This window comes from Elgaria multicarinata, chromosome 10 (assembly GCF_023053635.1).
Source record: "Elgaria multicarinata webbii isolate HBS135686 ecotype San Diego chromosome 10, rElgMul1.1.pri, whole genome shotgun sequence".
In the NCBI taxonomy this organism is placed as follows: domain Eukaryota; kingdom Metazoa; phylum Chordata; class Lepidosauria; order Squamata; family Anguidae; genus Elgaria; species Elgaria multicarinata.
In genome coordinates, this window is record NC_086180.1 from 7,401,665 (window position 1) to 7,422,080 (window position 20,416).

Sequence of the window (20,416 nt, forward strand, 5' to 3'; positions counted from 1 at the left end):
CCTGGGCACCCAATCCGGCTCACTGGGGTTCCCCTGGTGCCATTCCCTTTCCCCAGGCCACTGGATGGTTTCATGGCTTTTACACAGTTTCTCCCCATTTTTAAAGTTTGGAATTACTCTCCTAAGCTTAGTGACTCGCTGGAAGAGCTTTACGATAAAATATGCTGATATTTTTGCTACTTTGGCCTTGCCCACCTCTGGAATGCAGCCCCCGAGACCTTCTCTGAGAGAGGTCCCCCACCCTTACTTTAAATTTATACACCATGACGCTTTGTGCAGACACCATGCAATGAAAACCCACGGGCGCCCTCGGTCCTGTGAACGCTTCGACACGCATCCAGATCACAAGAAGATTGGCATTCTCGGGTGTTGCACCAGATCACTCTTCCCTGTCCTGGTGCCCTCCAGATGTGTTGGATTACAACTCCCAGCATGCTGGCTGGAGGATGCTGGGAGTTGCAGTCCAACACATCTGGAGGACGCCAGGTTGAGGATAGCTCCTAAAGGCAATCCCTATTCCTTCTGGGAATAGTACACATTGTACATTGTACTATAGCTGGACATCAGGAAAAACTTCCTGACTGTTAGAGCAGTACAACAATGGAACCAGTTAGCTAGGGAGGTGGTGGGGCATTCAAGTGGTGGGCCACACTAGGGGCATTCAAGAGGCAGCTGGACAACCATCTGTCAGGGATGCTTTAGGGTGGATTCCTGCATTGAGCAGGGGGTTGGACTCGATGGCCTTGTAGGCCCCTTCCAACTCTGCTATTCTATGATTCTATCAGGAGCCTGGAGATCCAGCACTAGCTCTTTATTTCAGGGGATTCAAATGCCGAGAGAAGAGATACAGAGAGTGCAAAAGGGAAAGGTCTGCATGGACAGAAGCAGGCCAGGAGGCAACTCCGGCCATTCCCTCCCTCCCAGCCTCTAGCCTCACTATTCCTCTCTCCTCTCCACCACCTCCTGACTAGCCAGGCCCCCACGGCAGCTATGATGTGACTAGCCACATCCTCATAGGCAGCCATTTTGTGATGGTGCCCACACGTCCGGAAAGGTTGGGGGACTCCTGTCTTACTCGCTACACCACTGTGACATCTGGCCAGGGTGGGCAACTCGAGGCCTTGGCCCAGGACCCTTGACCCCGAGTCAGATCATTGCTCTATTTAGCCCAGTACTGCTGATGGGCAGCAGCTTCCCATGGCCTGTGGAAAGAGGATCCTCCCTCATCACCTGATCCCCGTTTTTGCTGGAGATGCCAGCAGTTGACTTTGGGTCCTTCTCAATGCGAAGGAAGGTGGTCCACCACTCAGCTGGAGTGCTTTCAAATCCCCAGGCGGACATCTTTGGGCAGGGAGGAAGGTGACAAAAACCGCCTCCCTTTCCCCCTCCAATCCAAACTGCAGGAAATTGCTGTTGCTCTTCGGTCTGAGGAACAGGACACCTCTAGGGAAGCCACCTGGCAGCTCCACAACACCTCTTGGGAGGTGTACCGATGTGCATAAAAAACAGGAGCCTGCCTGCTTGCCTGATTTCTTGTTTTTGCACTTGCCAGGTGAATCACAGAATCATAGAATAGTAGAGTTGGAAGGGGCCTACAAGGCCATCGAGTCCAACCCCCTGCTCCATGCAGGAATCCACCCTAAAGCATCTCTGACAGATGGTTGTCCAGCTGCCTCTTGAAGGCCTCTAGTGTGGGAGAGCCCACAACCTCTCTAGGTCACTGATTCCATTGTCGTACTGCTCTAACAGTCAGGAAGTTTTTCCTGATGTCCACCTGGAATCTGGCTTCCTGTAACTTGAGCCCGTTATTCCGTGTCCTGCACTCTGGGAGGATCGAGAAGAGATCCTGGCCCTCCTCTGTGGGACAACCTTTCAAGTCTTTGAAGAGTGCTCTCATGTCTCCCCTCAATCTCCTCTTCTCCAGAACACGGCTTCTCTCTTCCCAAGCAGCAAACCGCCTTCCGGAGCAACTCGTGCAGCTTTCTTGTGATTTGGCCCTCTCCCACCAAGGTCCTAAAGTGCATGCCCAGGGCCCACACCCCGGCAGGGGCCCACTGAAAGGAGCCTCCTGAACTTGCTCTCCGCTTCCCCATGGCAACCTGCTTGTTCTTCGGCCTCTCGCTCTGGCCCACGCACCAATCGTAGTGAGAAGAAGGCGCAGCAGATGCCACCACTTGCTTGCTCCCAGGCTCTCTGCCCGTCAAGCAAGCAGTAACAACGATGAGGAGAAGGAAAAGCATTCCCAGCTGGTGACCGTGGCAATGAAGCGGCAGACTCACTGAGGGAGGGAGCCAAGCACCCTCAAAAACCTGGAGCCAGCACTGCAGATACGCAAGTACACATTTGAAAACAAACACACGGGACTCAGTTATTATTATTATTATTTACTTATATAGCACCATCAATGTACATGGTGCTGTACAGAGTAAAACAGTAAATAGCGAGACCCTGCCGCATAGGCTTACATTCTAATAAAACCATAATAAAACAATAAGGAGGGGAAGAGAACGCACCGAACAGGCACAGGGTAGGGTAAAACTAACAGTATAAAGTCAGAACAAAATCAAGTTTTAAAAGCTTTAGGAAAAAGAAAAGTTTTTAGCTGAGCTTTAAAAGCTGCGATTGAACTTGTAGTTCTCAAATGTTCTGGAAGAGCGTTCCAGGCGTAAGGGGCAGCGGAAGGAAATGGACGAAGCTGAGCAAGGGAAATAGAGACCCTTGGGCAGGCGAGAAACATGGCATCAGAGGAGCGAAGAGCACGAGCGGGGCAATAGTATGAGATGAGAGATAGGAAGTTATCTCTCTGCTGAGCATGCTAAACAAACAGGCTTTGTAAAGCGGAAAAACGACTCCTGGGACAAGGCGCTTCGCGATGTCGCTAGCGCCCAGCCCATCGGCCCTCTGCACAGCCCCTTCTGCCTCAACCTGGCGGGGCTTGGGACCCCTTGAGTTTGACCCGTGAGAGGAGATTGTAAATTAGACAACGCCATGACAATTCTACTTCCCAGAGCGAAGTGGCTCCTGTTTTTAATGTATACCAGCTTTCCCCAGCTGGGTGCCCTCCGGACATTTTGGACTTCAGCTTCCATCAGCCACAGACAGCATGTTCAGGAATGATGGGGGTTGTCGCCCAAAACATTTGGAGGACACCAGGTTGGGGAAGGCTGGTGTAGACCCACATCCCCCTTCAACACCTGTCTCTTTACCATCATCTGCTCTTACTCATAAGAAAACATAACAACATCCCTGCTGGATTAGTCCAAAGGTCCACCTAGTCTAGCATCTTTTTCCGGCGCATGAATCCGATGTGTGTCTAATTTATTCCCACGCCAGAACGCGGGCAGACCACCCAGCGCAAGGTGACCGCAAACACCAACGTGCAGAGGGGAAGTAAGGACGAAGGGTTGTGTGAAACTGACCGGGATGAGCTCGCTTACCTGATCAAGTAGCAGCAGAAGAGTAAACTGAGGATGAAGACAAATATGGCCGTGCCAAAGACCACAATGTATATGTTCAGAGGCAGGTTCTGGAATCCAATGTTTGGCATCCTGAAACTGTAATGCTGGAAGTCTGAGCTCATGGATGGTCTGCCAAGAAAGGAGAAAAGGAAAGGTAGTTATTAAAACGTGTCATGCCGCACCTTCCGATTCAGCAAAACCTCAACTCATCTATAACACCGTTTTAAGAAACTCGCACGAGAAGGGACTGAAAACGACCACGGAAATAAAAGAGCAAAGACATAGCAATAAGAACAAGGCAAACGACGCAGCTACAGATAATCAAAGCAATCCCAAAATCCCTCTGAAGAGATAATGTTGCTTTTTGCCAAATGCCAGAAGGGAGACTCCTGTGGAATTCTCTCCATTCTGCAAATTCGTAATGCCTGTTTACCTAGGTGTGCAAGAGAACCGGGATATGGAGTGTAAACTGTGTCTGAATCCCGGGTGGGGCAGGGGGCAACGCCTTCATGCATGGATTCTGCGCCAGGGGGCAGATTGAGAGACGGTGAAGAAATCACCGGCTGCCTTAAGCACCCAACCACAGATACTCACTCAAAAGCCATCAAGCACTGAATTGCTTGGTTCAAATTTTACATACTGTAGAGGGATCACAGAACACAGATGGTTTCCACACAGGAGGTGCCTGTTTCCTGCCCTGGCATCTCCCATTGAAAGGATCAGGGAAGAGGTGATGGGAAAAAAGTCCTCCTCTGATTGAGACCCCAGACAGCCGCTACCCACCAGAGTAGAGAGCACTGGACTACATGGACAAGTAGCCTGGGTGCTTCCAGACAAGGGAACATCCAGTCTTAGTCCAACTTAGAGTAGACCCATTGCAAGGAATGGCACTGAAGTTAGTCAAGATTAACTTGGGTCCCATTCATTTCAACGGGTGTACTCTGAGAGCTTCATCCCACGCGCCTGCTTCCCTCGGATTATCCCCGTAGCGCTAAGCTTTCGTGGTTGTTGTTTTTGCTACCGGGCGACAGCGATCCTTTGCATACCAGGAAGTGAGTTTAAGGAGGGGGGAAATGTAAAAAATCATAAAAAATCAATGGATGACCCGATTCAATTCAAATTTGGTATGCTTAAAGCTCTCCCTAATATCTATTACTGTGCCAATGTTGGTGTCTTTATCTTTAAAGCTTATGCAGGTGTAAGCGTTTCTTTAAAATCCTGCTCCTGCACCCCAGTGGCGGCTCGGAAGATACGCTCAAAAAGTAGGGGCTAAATACAGCGAACCTTTTGGCTTTCAGGCAGGATGCATGGGAGTCCTTCACAATCAAAGCAGGTTATAAGGTGGAAAACTTCTGAGTCCTCTGCACGCAATTTGCAGTGATTGCACAGTATAGCGCCGGTGTGATAAAGCTCTGAGTGGGATTAATATTGGGTACAACTCAAGGCACGCAAACCACACTGCTTCATTCATGGAATTTTACAGGATGCCCAAATATATTCATTTGTAGCCCTCCTGTGTTTTTCCCACCGTCCGTCCCCCTTTTTTTTTTGTACAAGAACAAAAATTAAGGGTGGGGGCAGAATGGCTGTGGAGTGCCCTTTGAGTCTTAGCACTAGGACATGCCTCCATTTGACAGTGCCTTCCTGGAGATGGCAACGCCAGCCAGAGACGTGTGGGTGGCATTGCCGTGGCCACCAGGTTGTCGCAGGCCAGGCCCGTCCCCTCCCTCTCTGCTCCAATTCCCCGCTTGCAATAAGAGAGAATTGGGAATTGGAAGAGAGAACACGAAAGGCAATACAGCTTTGCCAACCTTCCCACTTTAGGCAGGCCCCACTCCGGACTCCAGAGGAACCCACAAACAAAATAAAGCCGAGAGGAAGAACGGCTTATTTGATCTTCTTCTTAATTCAACATTTTCCTCCCTAGATCTACATGCAAATGCTCGGGCAGAGAGAGAGAGAGAGAGAAGAAAAAAAGAAAGAAAAGTATATAAGAGGAAGAAAGACTTAAAAATCATCGCTGCACAATTACACTTACATGCTGTGCGGCATTGAGATAATGGCAAAGGACATCGGTACGCAAAATGTAGAATGGGCTGAGAAGCTTTAAAATAGTTTTCTTCTGTAGTGGCGTCTGTCTAAGATGAGTAATGTTCCTTTGGCAGTGGCAAGCAGCAGCGTCTCATCCGGTAGAAATTCCCTCCTCTAGTTTTTCACAGCCTGACTAGCGTTGGCTGTGCTCCAGGGTTGCTAATGCCTCTGAGAACTGATCCCTGTTTCAGCTTGGCGAGGATGAGAGATCCCCTGTAAGCAGAGAGCGTTCTCCTTTTGTTTCCAGGCGTGGCTTCCCTATCGTGGCTTTATTATTGTTTGGTTCGCATGGGGGAGGAGGAGGAGGAGGAGGAGGAGGAGATTTCCATTAACCCACGTGGCAGATCCAGAGGAAAATTACAAGCATCATACAAGCGGGACTTTACAGCCTTCACGTGGCTGTGCCCGGAGAATGGCTGTCTGGCAGGTTTTAAGCCGTATCCCTTGTTTTCCTCCCTTCTCTAAGCATGCAGGCTCATCCACAGGAGAGAAATAGGACGCTAGCCCAGAATGCGTCTTCTCCTCTTGGGGCTGATTTCGCAGGAAATGGGTCTCCATTTTGGATGGTGGGCATGCGCTTGAAACATGGCATGCTCAAGGCATTTGTGCAGAGATTGCCACACGCATCAGCCAGGGCTGGCATCAAGGGTTGGGAAAATACTGAGGGTCCTCAAAAATCTGGACATGGCTTGGCCATCATTTGGTTCCGTACCACCTCAAAGATGCTCCCGGCAGCTTTGATCTAACCATGGCTGTGCCGTTATGTTTTTTCCCCTGGAAAAAAACAAACCCAACTTTCCACGTGGTCCGGAAGCTGTGCCACAGCTATCACATCTTCAATTGCTAACAGGGCTCAAGTTGGGAGATTAGCACCAGCGCCCATAAATGGAGATAAAGCACTGGGTGTTTTTCTATATGACCTGGGTGCAGTCACCACGGTTACTTTATGAAGCGGAAACCTACTAGGATGTTTTGTGGCAGTGCGGTGGCAAAGTACCAGCAAGTGGGTGATCAGGGTTACAGAGGCTGTCTATACGCGGGGAAAGCCCAGTGGTGGCTGCGAATCTGTGCTGCTTCACTTATATGATGTAGACGCAGCTTCGCAGCCACCACCGTGGGGCTCTCCTGCGATGCTGTGCAGTGAAAAAGTCGGGGATTTACCCCAACTTTTTCATTGGGAGCGAAGTCACGACAGCTCTTCCGCCGTCTGACCTCCAAGGGGTGGTCCCGGTGGAAACTGACTGGCGTTTGGTCACCTTCCAGCACGAAGAGGGCAAGGGGTGGGGCTCCATGCTCTCTCCTTGACTTCAGGATTACCCGACGTCATCCCAGGTGAGTAAAACCGCAGGGGTTTCGCGAGAGGCAGCACAAACTCGGCGCCGTGGAGAGAGAGCCTGAGAGCTTGCAGAGTGGAGCAGCCACCTTGTTGGAGATCATAGAATCATAGAATAGCAGAGTTGGAAGGGGCCTCTAAGGCCATCGAGTCCAACCCCCTGCTCAATGCAGGAATCCACCCTAAAGCATCCCTGACAGATGGTTGTCCAGTTGCCTCTTAAAGGCCTCTAGTGTGGGAATCATAGAATGGTAGAGTTCGAAGGGGCCTCTAAGGCCATCGAGTCCACTCTCAAGTTTTTTCTGAAGCAGGCTTTGTCGGAACAAAGGCTAATGGTGTTAGATTCTTGTCCTGAGGATCTTTCCAGCAGTATCTTGTTCGTTTGTTTTAATCAACCATGCATATACTGTCATAGAATCATAGAATCATAGAACAGCAGAGTTGGAAGGGCCCTACAAGGCCATCGAGTCCAACTCCCTGCTCAATGCAGGAATCCACCCTAAAGCATCCCTGACAGATGGTTGTCCAGTTGCCTCTTGAAGGCCTCTAGTGTGGGAGAGCCCACCACCTCCCTAGGTAACTGGTTCCATTGTCGTACTGCTCTAACAGTCAGGACATTTCGACCTGGCCTGCAAGGCGGCCATTTTGAGTGACACGAGCCTTAAGGGGCAGGAGGACACACGCCTCCAACCCTGTTTCCATCCTGGCAAAGGAGAAGACGTGGAACTAAAAAACTCTTTCTGTAAGGAGAAACTTAAATTTAGATTTAAATGAGGATTCCTTTCTGAGGTAACGGGAAGGACGTTCCAATGGAGTGAGTCATCACTCAAGAGACCAGTAACATACAACAGCTGTAAGGATCTGTTCAGCGGAGAGAAATGGGAAGGAAGGGTTTTGTCATCCTGAAAATGGGAGGGAATCATTATTTAGCGACTGTGAACGCATGACGTAACTTTTGCCTCAAATTCATGGCAGGGATTCAAAAGCCAACGACAGCAATGGGACCAGAAGTTCACAAAGGCGAACAACATTATTTGGCCGAATCAGACACTTTAACCGTTATGAGAGAGGCAGAGCTTGGTGAATTTAGCTCTGAAAAAGTCTTTTATAGGCATTTGAGGTACGGCACCGGATCTCATTCCATCGGCTCTGCTGAGAGACCAACAGACCATTTAGTCAGTGGTGCAGCTACTGCTAGACTTTGGAGCCAAAGTTCATGGCTTACAGCTGAGAAAACAAGGCCAGAAGCCTTGATATGTACCTGCTCTGTATGTGGCCCTCTGTATGTAATTTGGTTCTGTGCCTGAACGTGCCGTAATGCTAACACTGTTATATCAGCAAGGAAATGTTTAATTGGAATTTCTAACTGTCAAGACCTCTTGATATAGTAGAAGGCAAATAAGCTGGCTTGATAAGGGGGACTGACCATCCAGGTCAATCTGACATTGCCAGAAGAGTTATGGGCCATCTGTTGATGAGTTATAATGAAGAATTTTTCTTTGATCTGTCTTTGTTTTGCTTTAGAACTTAGCTAACTGCTAACTGGTTAAGATGCTACTATGTATAAATATATCTGCTTTCCACACTGCCAGGTGAAAAGTTCTTTGACTATAAGACTCTCTCCATACAGCTGTATTACACCCAATAAAACAGAGTTGCCTAACACAGAATCATAGAATCATAGAATAGCAGAGTTGGAAGGGGCCTACAAGGTCATCGAGTCCAACTCCCTGCTCAATGCAGGAATCCACCCTAAAGCATCCCTGACAGATGGTTGTCCAGCTGCCTCTTGAAGGCCTCTAGTGTGGGAGAGCCTACAACCTCCCTAGGTAACTGATTCCATTGTCGTACTGCTCTAACAGTCAGGAAGTTTTTCCTGATGTCCAGCTGGAATCTGGCTTCCTTTAACTTGAGCCTGTTATTCCGTGTCCTGCACTCTGGGAGGATCAAGAAGAGATCCTGGCCCTCCTCTGTGTGACAACCTTTCAAGTATTTGAAGCGGGCTATCGTGTCTCCCCTCAATCTTCTCTTCTCCAGGCTAAACATGCCCAGTTCTTTCAGTCTCTCTTCATAGGGCTTTGTTTCCAGACCCCTGATCATCCTGGTTGCCCTCCTCTGAACACGCTCCAGCTTGTCTGCGTCCTTCTTGAATTGTGGAGCCCAGAACTGGATGCAATACTCTAGATGAGTGGATTTTTTAAATCTTTGACACACTCCACGGGCCCCCAAGTGACCACCCAGAAAGTGGCCTGGTTGTTGGGAAGGGGCAAATGTGTCAGTAAATTGTCCTAATTGCCCTCAGTGACTTCATCACATGGACCAGCCTTTCCCAACTTGATGCCCTCCAGAAGTGCTGGACTGCAATTCCTATCCGCTCAAGCCAGCGTGGGCCATGGCCAGGGATGCTGGGAGTTGTCCAAAACTTTTGGCGGATCCGGGCTGGGGAACGCTGGTGCTAAACACGTTCAGTTGTTGTGAACCGCCCAGAGAGCTTTGGCTATTGGGCAGCACAGAAATGTAATAAATAAATAAATAAATAAATAAATAAGATAATGCATATATGGGCTGATTACTCCCCTAGTCTCTCGCCATTGGCTATAAAGTTTCAGGCTGATAGAAGTTGTAGGCCAAAACATCTGGAGGGCCACAAGACACCCAACTCTGAATTTTCAGCACAGCTTGTATTTCTGCAAGCTGTATTGAAAAACAGCCAACAAGGTGTGTGTGTGTGTTTTGCAACACTGCTGGGGGGGAAAAATTCCCATTAAACACTGGTCAGTAATTTTAAACTAATCCTGTTGAATGGCGCAGATCCAGACGTCTTTCTTTTTCTTTTCTTTTTCTTTTAAAGATAGTGCTTCTGTTACAGGGATCTCACGTTTTCTTAGGACTCAAAACATATTATTTGTTGCAAGGAAAGTGAGAGCCTTACAACCCTGCTCAAACTGTTCCATCCACTCCAATGACAAGCTTTGCACGGAGTGTTGGCATTTTGGTGCCAGGCGCACCTATCACACAGGGGCAGATCTTCTTTCAGACCATTTTGGAGAAGCTCTTTAGGGGGGGGGCTGCATTCCAGTTGTGGGTGGAGCCAAAGGCAAAAGTGGGCAGGGCCAAAAATACCAACCTATTTTAGCTTAAAGCTCTTACTACCAGTCACTAAGCCTTGGGACTCCTCCAAATGAGTGATTTGTTGCACACTCATGATTGGCCACTTATGGAAGTTTTCGGGTCCATTAAATGATGTCGCCAATGACCAGGATGTCTCCTGCTGTATCCCTTGGAAATCCCTGTATGAAAAGAGCCACTTTTAATGTGGTAACATCCAGGAAAAAGCAGAATCTGCTACCACTGGATGGTGCTGTCTCATCTGAAGTGAAGGGAGGAGAATTATTCATAAGAACATAAGAAGAGCCCTGCAGGATCAGACCAAGGGTCCATCTAGCCCAGCATGTGGCTTGATGTGTCAGCCCCAGTGGCCTAATGGATAAGGCATTGACCTCCTAAGCCAAGGATTGTGGGTTTGAGTCCCATCTGGGTTGGTCTTTTCCCCTGCTCAGTTTTTACATTTGATTTGAATACTTCCTCTCTCTGTGTGCTCTGTGTGCACTTCCATTCACTATAATGAGACAGCGCCATCTAGTGGTGGAATTATTGCGCAATGCTGATTTTACACACTGGGAGATCCCGCTTTTTCTGGATATTACCACGTGATATGTGCTTCTTTTAAAAGCAGGGTTTCCAGGGGATAATACGGGAGACGTCCTGGTCATTGACGACGACATGTAATGGACCCGCAAATTTCCGTGAGCGTGGAATAACTCACTTGTTTAGAGGAGCCCTTTCTCCTCACTTGGATTTCAGTTTTTAATATTCAGTGAATGTTTCCAGAGAGACAGAATATATAGAGATGAAGTTTCTCCAGCTTTTCTCTCCTTCTCCTGACCCCGCTATCGTACTTGAGACCTTATGTCCCTCGAGGCAGAGTTCCCCCCACCCACGCCTTTTCTACTTGGGCTATAAAATTCCATTTGATATCCACGGAAGGTTCTTTATTACTGACGTACAGAATTCTGAGTTTTCGTGGTACACTTTTGATGATGTGCAGAGTCTGAGCAACTCTGACTTCAAATTTAGACACTCCAGCTCCCCCGAAACCTGTTCTCCAGAACAGCTTTGAAAAGTCTCGGGTTTCCTGGTGTTGTTGCAGTACTTGCATCTAAAAATCCAGTTCTTCTGGTGCCCATGAGAGATTGATGCGAGTGCCTGGGAATTTGAAATGCTATTCAAAGCTCTCCTCTCGAGTTTCCTGTTTGTGAAAGTTTTTGACCCTGAGCAACCCTTCCAGTGCTTTCTGCACAAGGCAAGGATTGTACACATAGGTCTCCGTCTCCCCAAGGCAGCTGCACCACTTCACACTGCAGGTGAGAGCTAATATAACTGAATACTCCTCAATGCAAAAAAAATAAATTAAAAAAAATCCCTCGCACATAGAAAACTAGCATGTCAGGGAGAAAACTACCATAGAACCAGGGATTTTTGGCTATCTAGTTCTCTACATGCAGAACATTCTCTTTTAAAAATGGAGAATTCAGTCGTGTGTGTGTGCCCCTTTGCTTGTGAGAGTGTGCGAGTTGGCACAGTCCTACATAAGCAAGGGAACACACACAACAATAATAATAATAATAATAATACCGTATTTCTTCGATTCTAAGACGCCATCGATTGTAAGACGCACACTAATTTCAGTACCACCAACAGAAAAAAAGCTTTGATTCTAAGAAATAATAAACGCATTTGCAATTCTAAGACGCACCCTGTTTTTAGAGATGTTTATGTGGAGGGAAAAGTGCGTCTTAGAATCGAAGAAATACGGTAATAATTAATAATATATTTCTTACCCGCCTCTCTGTTTGGATCAAGGCGGGGAACAACAGTAAGTATAAAATACTGATTAAAAACATTGTATACATTGTTAAAACATCCTAAAAGCATACTAAGGGAAAGGAACCTCTCATGCAAGCACTGAGTCATTACTGACTCTTGGAGGGACGCCAGCTTTCGCTGACGTTTTCTTGGTAGGCCTTATAGCGGGGTGGTTTGCCGTTGCCTTCCCCGGCCATTATTACCTTTCCCCCAGCTAGCTGGGTACTCATTTTACCGACCTCGGGAGGATGGAAGGTTGAGTCGACCTGAGCCGGCTGCCTGAAACCAGCTTCCGCTGGGATCGAACTCAGGACGTGGGGAGAGTTTCAGCTGCAGAAACTGCTGCTTTACCGCTCTGCGCCACACGAGGCTCAAAAAGCATACTAAAGGCATCCTAAAATTCCACTGGATAGGCCTGCTGGAAGCTCTGGGCCCGCAGCGTAGCTCCAGATGCATGGGCTCTCCTGAAGACCTTTGCGGGCTGAGCAGGAAGGTCTGGCAAAGGGTTTCTACATAGCTGGCTAAACCCGCTTAGAAGCACCTGAGCAATTGGGAACCCGGTGGCAGAAACATCTGGCAGACCTCGCTGCTCAAGAGGGGCGGCATCCCTCCACACACCAGCGGCTGGCGATCATGAGCGGTACAGCGCTAAAGCTGAACGGTGGCAGGATGAAGAGGGCCGAAATGAAACACTTCTTCACTTGGGACAGAGTGAAAGTATGGGATTCATTTCCACAAGATGCGACAGCTACCAAATTGGGCAGCTTTAAAAGGACATTAAACAAACCCACGAAGGAGAAGGATATCAATGGCTACTAGCCATGATGGCTATAAGCTACTTCCAGGATCAGAAGCAGCGTGTCTTTGTATGCCCAATTGCTGGGAACAGGAGGGGGAGGGTGCTGCCGTTGCACCCATGTCCTGCTTCTGGGGTTCCCACAGACATCTGGTTGGCCACTGTGTGAACAGAACGCTGGCCTTTGGGCTAATCCAGCACAGCTCTTATTATGCTCTTTAGAAGCGCCCACACATCCAGAGACATTGAGGTGGGACTTGGACGGATAACCCTGTCTAGCTATCCAGTTTAAGCCATCACCTGTGCTGGCCAATGCCTGCATCTGGCTTGTGCCCAAGAAAGAATGGCTCCCTGTATGCATTGTGGACCAACGTTGTTGTAATAGAATAGAACAGTGCGTCCCAAAAACCTGTTTGCTGAGACACATGGCGTTCCTCCGTTGCCCCGAGTTAAAGACTGCAAGCGCTTGTTGACTTAGTGCAGCCAAAATATCATGAAGGAAGATTTACTCAGGGGACCCTGCCTCTTGAGTAGAATCATAGAATCATAGAATCGCAGAGTTGGAAGGGGCCTACAAGGCCATCGAGTCCAACCCCCTGCTCAAGGCAGGAATCCACCCTAAAGCAGAGTATCTGCTTCATGGTTTGAAGGGGACCAGCTCATGGCAATAACTCACACAGGGACCCCTGTGGAGCCTTTAAACCAGGGAGGTGGAATTAATCCGGCCCACAGAAGTGCCACATGGAGGACACGCAGTCTCCTTGGTTTCCAGCCACAGAGCGTCATCACACGCGGGTGGGTGGGTGGAATCACGTCTCCAGACCGTCGCTTCTCCGCCCACGCGTTTGTCCCTCATTACTTCCTCTTTTGAAAGAGGAAATAATAATAATAATAATAATAATAATAATATTTATTTATTTGTTACCCGCCTCTCCCTCTGGATCGAGGCGTGGCACAATACAAATGCAGACAGCATAGAATACATATAATTGATTAAAACATTTAAAACAAATACGTAATTAAAAGCAGCACATTATTTAAAAGGCATCTTAAAATTCAACTGGGTAGGCCTGCCGGAAGAGATCGGTCTTCATGGCTTTCTTAAAATCTGGAAGACTGTTAAGTTGACGGATCTCCTCCGGCAGGCCATTCCATAATCTGGGAGCAGCAGAGGGAAAGGTCCTCTGGGTAATAGAAGTCAGCCTTGTTTTTGTTGGCTGGAGTAAATTCTTCCCAGAGGACCTGAGTGTGCGGGGCGGATTGTACGGGAGAAGGCGATCCCACAGGTAGCCTGGACCCAAACCATGTAGGGCTTTAAAGGTGTTAACCGACACTTTATACTTCACCCGGAAACTAACGGGTAGCCAGTGAAGTGATTTTAAAGTTGGTGTGATGTGGTCACCGCTAGGTGTACCGGTGACCCACCTGGCTGCCATATTTTGCACTAGTTGAAGTTTCCGGACTAGGCACAAAGGTAGCCCTATGTAGATCACATTGGAGAAGTTGAGCCTCAAAGTTACTTCCACGTGCAGTCGTGCACTATCTTCTTTAGGTCTTCCGACTCTAGGAAGGGGTGCAGTTGGCGTATCAGTCGAAACTGATAGTAGGCGCGTGGCCCATTTTGTGGGCTGTTTTGGTTACACTGCTTCTACACACAACAAGAGATAGCGGCAACTTCTGTTTTTATTTTAAGTCGGACTTACAGGGCTGTTTTTTCGTGGCGGGAAGGAGGCTAGAAGGGGCGGAGGCAGACGATGTCGTGAGAAGGAGCCACGAAAATCCGTGAGTGCCCAGTTATGAGCGTGCAATAAGACGCCCGACTGATGGAGCTCATAATCTCCAGCAAGGAGGAAGGAAAAATGCTCAGGGCAATGGGTGCATCATCTGGCCCACAGAGGGGCTTGGGGGGGGGATTCCCCCCACCCCGCCCAAGCAGTTCTGTACCTCTGCTGTAAAGATCCGATCCTCAACACATATTTTCCAGGGGCTTTTCCTTCTCTGCCTTTCTGTTCCACTACATAACTTCTAGGTGGTGCTGTTGCGCAGCGGAATTACGCAACTACACTAGGGTTTCATTCCTCCTTTCCCAGACATATCAAACTTTCCGTGATTAACCCCCCTCCCCACTGCTAAAATGGTTTCAAAGGATGAGAGCAGCCCTGGAGGATGACAACGTCATGTGAAAGTCCCATAAGCTACCATGACTGAAGAATCACAAGCGCACAATAAATGCCTAGGGTAGAAAGACCCTGTAAAAGGATCAGGTAGCAGGGTTGGGAATGACACTCTCTCCAAGGCCCTACAAAACCAGTCTCAAGCCGATTAGCCTGTACTGAGCTAGAAAAACAAATGATCTGAATCTGTAAAAGGCTCCTCCATAGAATGACTAAATGACTTCACCTGCCAGGCACCGGGAGTGAATAAAGAAATGGCCAAGGGGATAATTTGCTGGGGAGAATCAACAGATGCCGGAAAAAGGAAAAGACCCCCCCTTCCTGCCACCAATTCTCTCCATCAAATGCCCCCCACCCCAACCTTTGCACTGACATAAGAAGAAAAACCACAAGGGAGCGAGATACGTCTTTCTTTCTTTGCAACGGATAATTCCTCCCTCAGGCCAGCCATAGTTCTGCAGTCTCCAGCCCCAGCTGCAAAAAAAAAAAAAAAGACTACTGGCCTACATGGCAGGGCTGTCGCAAGGATGACCGAGATGATGTCTGTGAAGCACTCCAAACCTGCTACGCTAAGAACTACTACTGAGAAGAAGTCAAAAGGCAGCACATTAGCTGCTAACAAAATTAAGCTCCTTTTAATACTGAATCCATTCAGCGACTTTATGAATAGTGGAGTTTCCCAGAGTCTCAATGGATTTAAAAACGGAACATAAAAACGCCCCCATCAGAATTCTCACCGGAATGAATGAGCGCTTGTCGAAAGTGATTAAAAGCTTCACAGCTTTGCTTGCTATCTTGTAACACAGGCAAGTCAGGAGGCCTCCTCGGGAGGAAGGGGCAAAGCTGCTCCCGCCCCCCCCCCCACATGCCTGCTCCAGAAACATGGTTTTAAAGGTTGCTTAAATATGCTTTAAAACAGTGTGTACGTTGGGGGGGGGGCACCAGTAGGCCTAATCCGCCGCCCCCCAGCTCACACCCCTCCCTTTCCTGCAGCAATCTGGTGAAGCATAAAAAGATGGGTGTCTTCCTGCATTGATAGATGGCCTTGGATTCCTCTCTGTGCAGTGAGAGCAAAAGAGAAAGAGAGAAAGAAGGGGGAGAGAGGAAGAAAGGAAGGAAGAAAAGAGGAGAGAGAGAGAAAGAAGAGAAATAGAGACAAAGAAAGAAAAAATGGGAGTAAGAGAGAGAGAGAAAGAAAAGAAAGAATGGTAGGGAGAAAGGAGAAAGAAAAGAGAAGAGGAAAAAGGAAGAATGAGAGGGAGAAGTGGGAGAGAGAGAGAAAAGAAAGAAAGAAAGAAAGAAAGAAAGAAAGAGAAGAGAGAAGAGAGGAAAAAAGAAAGAATGAGAGAGAGAGAGAGAAGAGAAAGAATGGTAGGGAGAAAGGAGAAAGAAAAGAGAAGAGGAAAAAGGAAGAATGAGAGGGAGAAGTGGGAGAGAGAGAGAAAAGAAAGAAAGAAAGAAAGAAAGAGAAGAGAGAAGAGAGGAAAAAAGAAAGAATGAGAGAGAGAGAGAGAAGAGAAAGAATGGTAGGGAGAAAGGAGAAAGAAAAGAGAAGAGGAAAAAGGAAGAATGAGAGGGAGAAGTGGGAGAGAGAGAGAAAAGAAAGAAAGAAAGAAAGAAAGAAAGAAAGAGAAGAGAGAAGAGAGGAAAAAAGAAAGAATGAGAGAGAGAGAAGAGAAAGAAAAGAGAAGAGAGGAAAAAAGAAAGAATGAGCAGAAGTGGGAGAGAGAGAGAAAAGAATGAAAGAAAGAAAGGAGAGGAAAAGGAAGAATGAGAGAGAGAGAGAGAGAGAGAGAGAGTGAAGGTTGCTTTGGTCCTGCCCACTTTTGCCTTGGCCACACCCACTTTTGCCTTGGCCACACCCACCACTGGCATGCAGGTCCCTGAGGATCACACAAACATGAATTTAGCCCTCAGACCAAAAAAAAGAAGAAAAAAAAGAGGAGAGGCAACGTACCAAATATTTCTATGACCATTTCAAAGATAAATTATTTGGCCAAAGGCAAAGCAAAGAGCATTTTTTAACCAGGTTAAAACGGCAACCGAGAAGATTTCTACACACCACTGGCTCCAAGAGACATCTATTTAAGCCTCGTCAACACAAAGGTAAAGGAGGAACTTTAAGACAAAAAAGGCTGGATTCTTGAAAATGGAAAAAAATATGGAGGGTTGCCTGATGTGCTTTCCGCATTAAAAAAAAAAGAAAGAGCAAACCTCAGTATTTTAGGGGATGCTTACTCAAGGGCAATGGAAGCCTCCCCACCACCGTGTAGCCCACAATCTATGCTGCAGCCCTGCCCAATTTTGCCATAAGCCCTGAGACATCACCGCCCCAAACATACACACACACACACATAAACACACACAGAACGAGAACAGTGGCTACTGTTTACTAAATCACCCATTATTTCATTTATTTATTTATTTATTTATTTATTTATTTATTTATTTTTGCATTTATATTCTGCCTTTTTTCCTCCAAGGAACTCAAAGTAGTGTGAACATAATCCTCCTCCTCCTCCTCTCCATGTTATCCTCACAACAACAACCCTGTGAGGTAGGTTGGGCTGAGAGTCTGTGACTGGCCCAAAGTCACCCAGTGAGTTTCCATGGCCGAGTGGGGACTAGAACCCGAATCTCCTGATTCCCAGTCTGACACTTCAGCCACTACACCACACCAGCTCTCTTAACGCATCCTTCAGCATCTCAAAAATTGAACCTATATTGTGGTTTTTGTAATATGCAGTTTGGGCCGTAGCTTAGTGGTACAGCACCTGCTTTGCATGCAAAAAGTCCCAGATTCGATCCCCGGTATCTCCAGGTCGGGCTGGACAATTTCCTGCCTGAATCCCTGGAAAGCTGCTGCTGCCAGCCAGTGTCAACAACACTGGACTAGATGGACCAAGGGCCTGACTTAGTTTAAGGCAGATGCTTATGAGCGTATGTTCCTAAGTTAATTTAATCAACTTGTTAAAAGGCAGACCTTTAATCAACTAAAACCATCCGGCACTTGCCAGTGTAAATACATCTCCATGAATTTCACTGCACGGACTTACTGGAGACACGACAGCTGTATAAAGTGGCCCAAAGTGAAACCACGACGAGGGGTTTGAACTCAGGTCTCTGTTGGGCAGAGGACATTTCATAAGAACGTAAGTGCCACGCTGGATCAGACCGAGGAACAATCTTGTCCAGCATTCTTTTCGCACAGTGGCAAATCAGATGGCCACAAGAACCCACAAGCAGGACATGAGTGCGACACCTACCCTCCCGCCCATGTTCCCCAGCAACTGGTGTACATAGGCTTGCTGCCTCTGATACCACTGGTAACACAAAGCCATCAGGAATTTCTTCAACCCCTTCAGCCTTCCAAATTGGTGGCCATCACTACAGCTTGTGGTAGTGAGTTCCATAGTTTGAGTATGTGCTGTGTGAAGAAGGACTTCCTTTGATCTGTCCTGAATCTCCCACCAGTCAGCTGTATGGGATGACCCAGCTGGGTTCTCGTATTATGGGAGAGGGAGAAAAATGTCAGAGATTGTGATGATGCTACTTTGAAGAACTGCTTTGTTGGATGAGACCAAGGTCCACCCAAGACCAGCATGCTACCTCCAATTGGGGACCTTCCCTCAAAGAGAATGTAAGCCTATGCGGCAGGGTTTTGCTATTTTATTGTTTTACTCTGTACAGCACCATGTACACTGATGGTGCTAAATAAATAAATAAATAATAAGATCCCCCCACACCCTTTTGCCTTCCTTATCTACCTCTGTTTTTCTCAGCTCCTATCTACATTGTACCTTAATTTCTTTTTTTAAAAAAAGCCATCAATATGTCTTTCAAAGCGAGGAGGAAATGCCAGCAGTCTTAGGATCTTTTTGTGTGTGGAAGATAATTCACCTTTTGAAGACAGATAAAGCACAGCGCATGGCTGGCGAATGGGGGAAGACCGAAGGGAAACAGAAAAATACCAAAATGGTACAACAGACAGACACAGAAAGGAAAATTACAGCAGGCGGTTACGAAATCATGCTCATTTGGAAGGAAGCTTCAAATCGCCCCCAAGAAATATAGCAAACCATATTGCTTAGACCACACAAGCAACAGCAAAATATCCAAGTGGAACAGGCGAGCACAAGCCCTTTAAGTCAGAGGAAGGAATTCCCCCCCCTCCCCCAGCCTGAAGGCTGAATTGCATTTCAGAAAAGCTCTTGTGGAGGTGGAGCAGGTTCCAGTGTTCACCACGGACGTTCGTGGGTCCTTTTCATGACGTCGTCAGCCTCTGATGCCTCTCGTCGTTTTTTAGGTTTGTTCCACCATGTTGCAAATTGCCAAAAATGCAGTAATAACAAACCCCAGCCAAAAAACGCCACCAAAGAGGTTGCGTAATCCAAGAATCAGATGGTATCGCAGAAATGTTGCAGCGCCATCTACTGGTTATATAAATGAAACATATGGAACGTGCCCACAAAGGAACCGGGGAATTGCGCATATTGTGCCCATTGTAAACCTGTAAAGACTCCGGAAGACAAAGACCCGGTAAGGCTGTGGGATTTTTCCTTAATGTAGAGAAGCCCTAACACAGCTACCCGTGTGGGGTGGGGAAAATTGACAATGCAGGCCCATCTGTAATAAAGGGTGCTCTGTCTTTGCCAAATATTAAATAAAACATGTTTAAAGGCATAGTTAGACCACCAGGAAGATCCTCTGCCACTCTTTAAGAGGTCAAGGAGGCAAAAAGTCACCTTGTGCCTTGAGGAATTAAAATGTCAGTGTAGGATTTCCTCAGACTTTCATCATAGATCAGAAAGACAGGATGCCTCAATACACAAAAAAGAAGGTGATTTGGGGAGCCAGGAGGAAGATAAGAAGAAGAGAAACACAACTTTAAGAAAAAATACAGGTGGAGGATTGAAAGGCAGCTCTTTCAAACAGGCTACATTGCAATAGAAAATGCATAGAGGGAGGGAGGGAGTGTGTGTGTGAGTGGGGGGAGAGAGACTGTGGCCCTGTTCAGACAACACACTAAGCTATGATGGTTAAGCGCTAACCATCATGGCTTAGCGTGTTGTGTGAATGGCATTTTTCCTTACCATGGTGGCTGTATAACCACAGTTTAACCATGTTCACTAACCACTAGCTGCAAAAGGGTTAGTGTCTCTAACTATGGCTTAGCATGTTGTCTGAACAGGCCATGTGTGTGTGTGTGTGTGTGTGTGTGTGAGAGAGAGAGAGAGAGAGAGAGTGACAGAGACAGACAGACCGAGACTGTGCTTGTATGTGTGAGAGAAAGAAACTGTGTGTGCATGTGAGAGAGAGACTGTGTGTGTGTGTTTGTGCATGTTTGAGGAAGAGAAAGATTGTGTGTGTGTGTGTGAGAGAGAGAGAGAGAGGGAAGGAGAGACTGTGTGTGCATGTGTGAAAGAGAAACTGTGTGTGCATGTGAGAGAGAGATTGTGTTTGTGTGTTTGTGCATGTTTGAGGAAGAGAAAGATTGTGTGTGTGTGAGAGAGAGAGGGAGACTGTGTGTGCATGTGAGTGTTTGTGTGTGTGAGAGAAAGATTGTGTGTGCATATGTGTGTGTGAGAGAGAGAGAGGGAAGGAGAGATTACGTGTGTGCATGTGTGAGAGAGAAGCT

The 20,416-nt window shown here is 47.4% G+C and overlaps 1 protein-coding gene across 1 annotated transcript in view; it reads right to left on the reverse strand.

Annotated features, from left to right (window-relative positions):
- Nucleotides 1-20,416, reverse strand: part of RNF24 (ring finger protein 24) — an 83,608-nt gene that overhangs the window by 31,493 nt on the left and 31,699 nt on the right. The window contains exon 2 of the mRNA XM_063136144.1: nucleotides 3,438-3,587. Coding sequence (XP_062992214.1) covers nucleotides 3,438-3,587 — 150 coding nt within the window. The remainder of the gene's footprint in view (nucleotides 1-3,437; nucleotides 3,588-20,416) is intronic.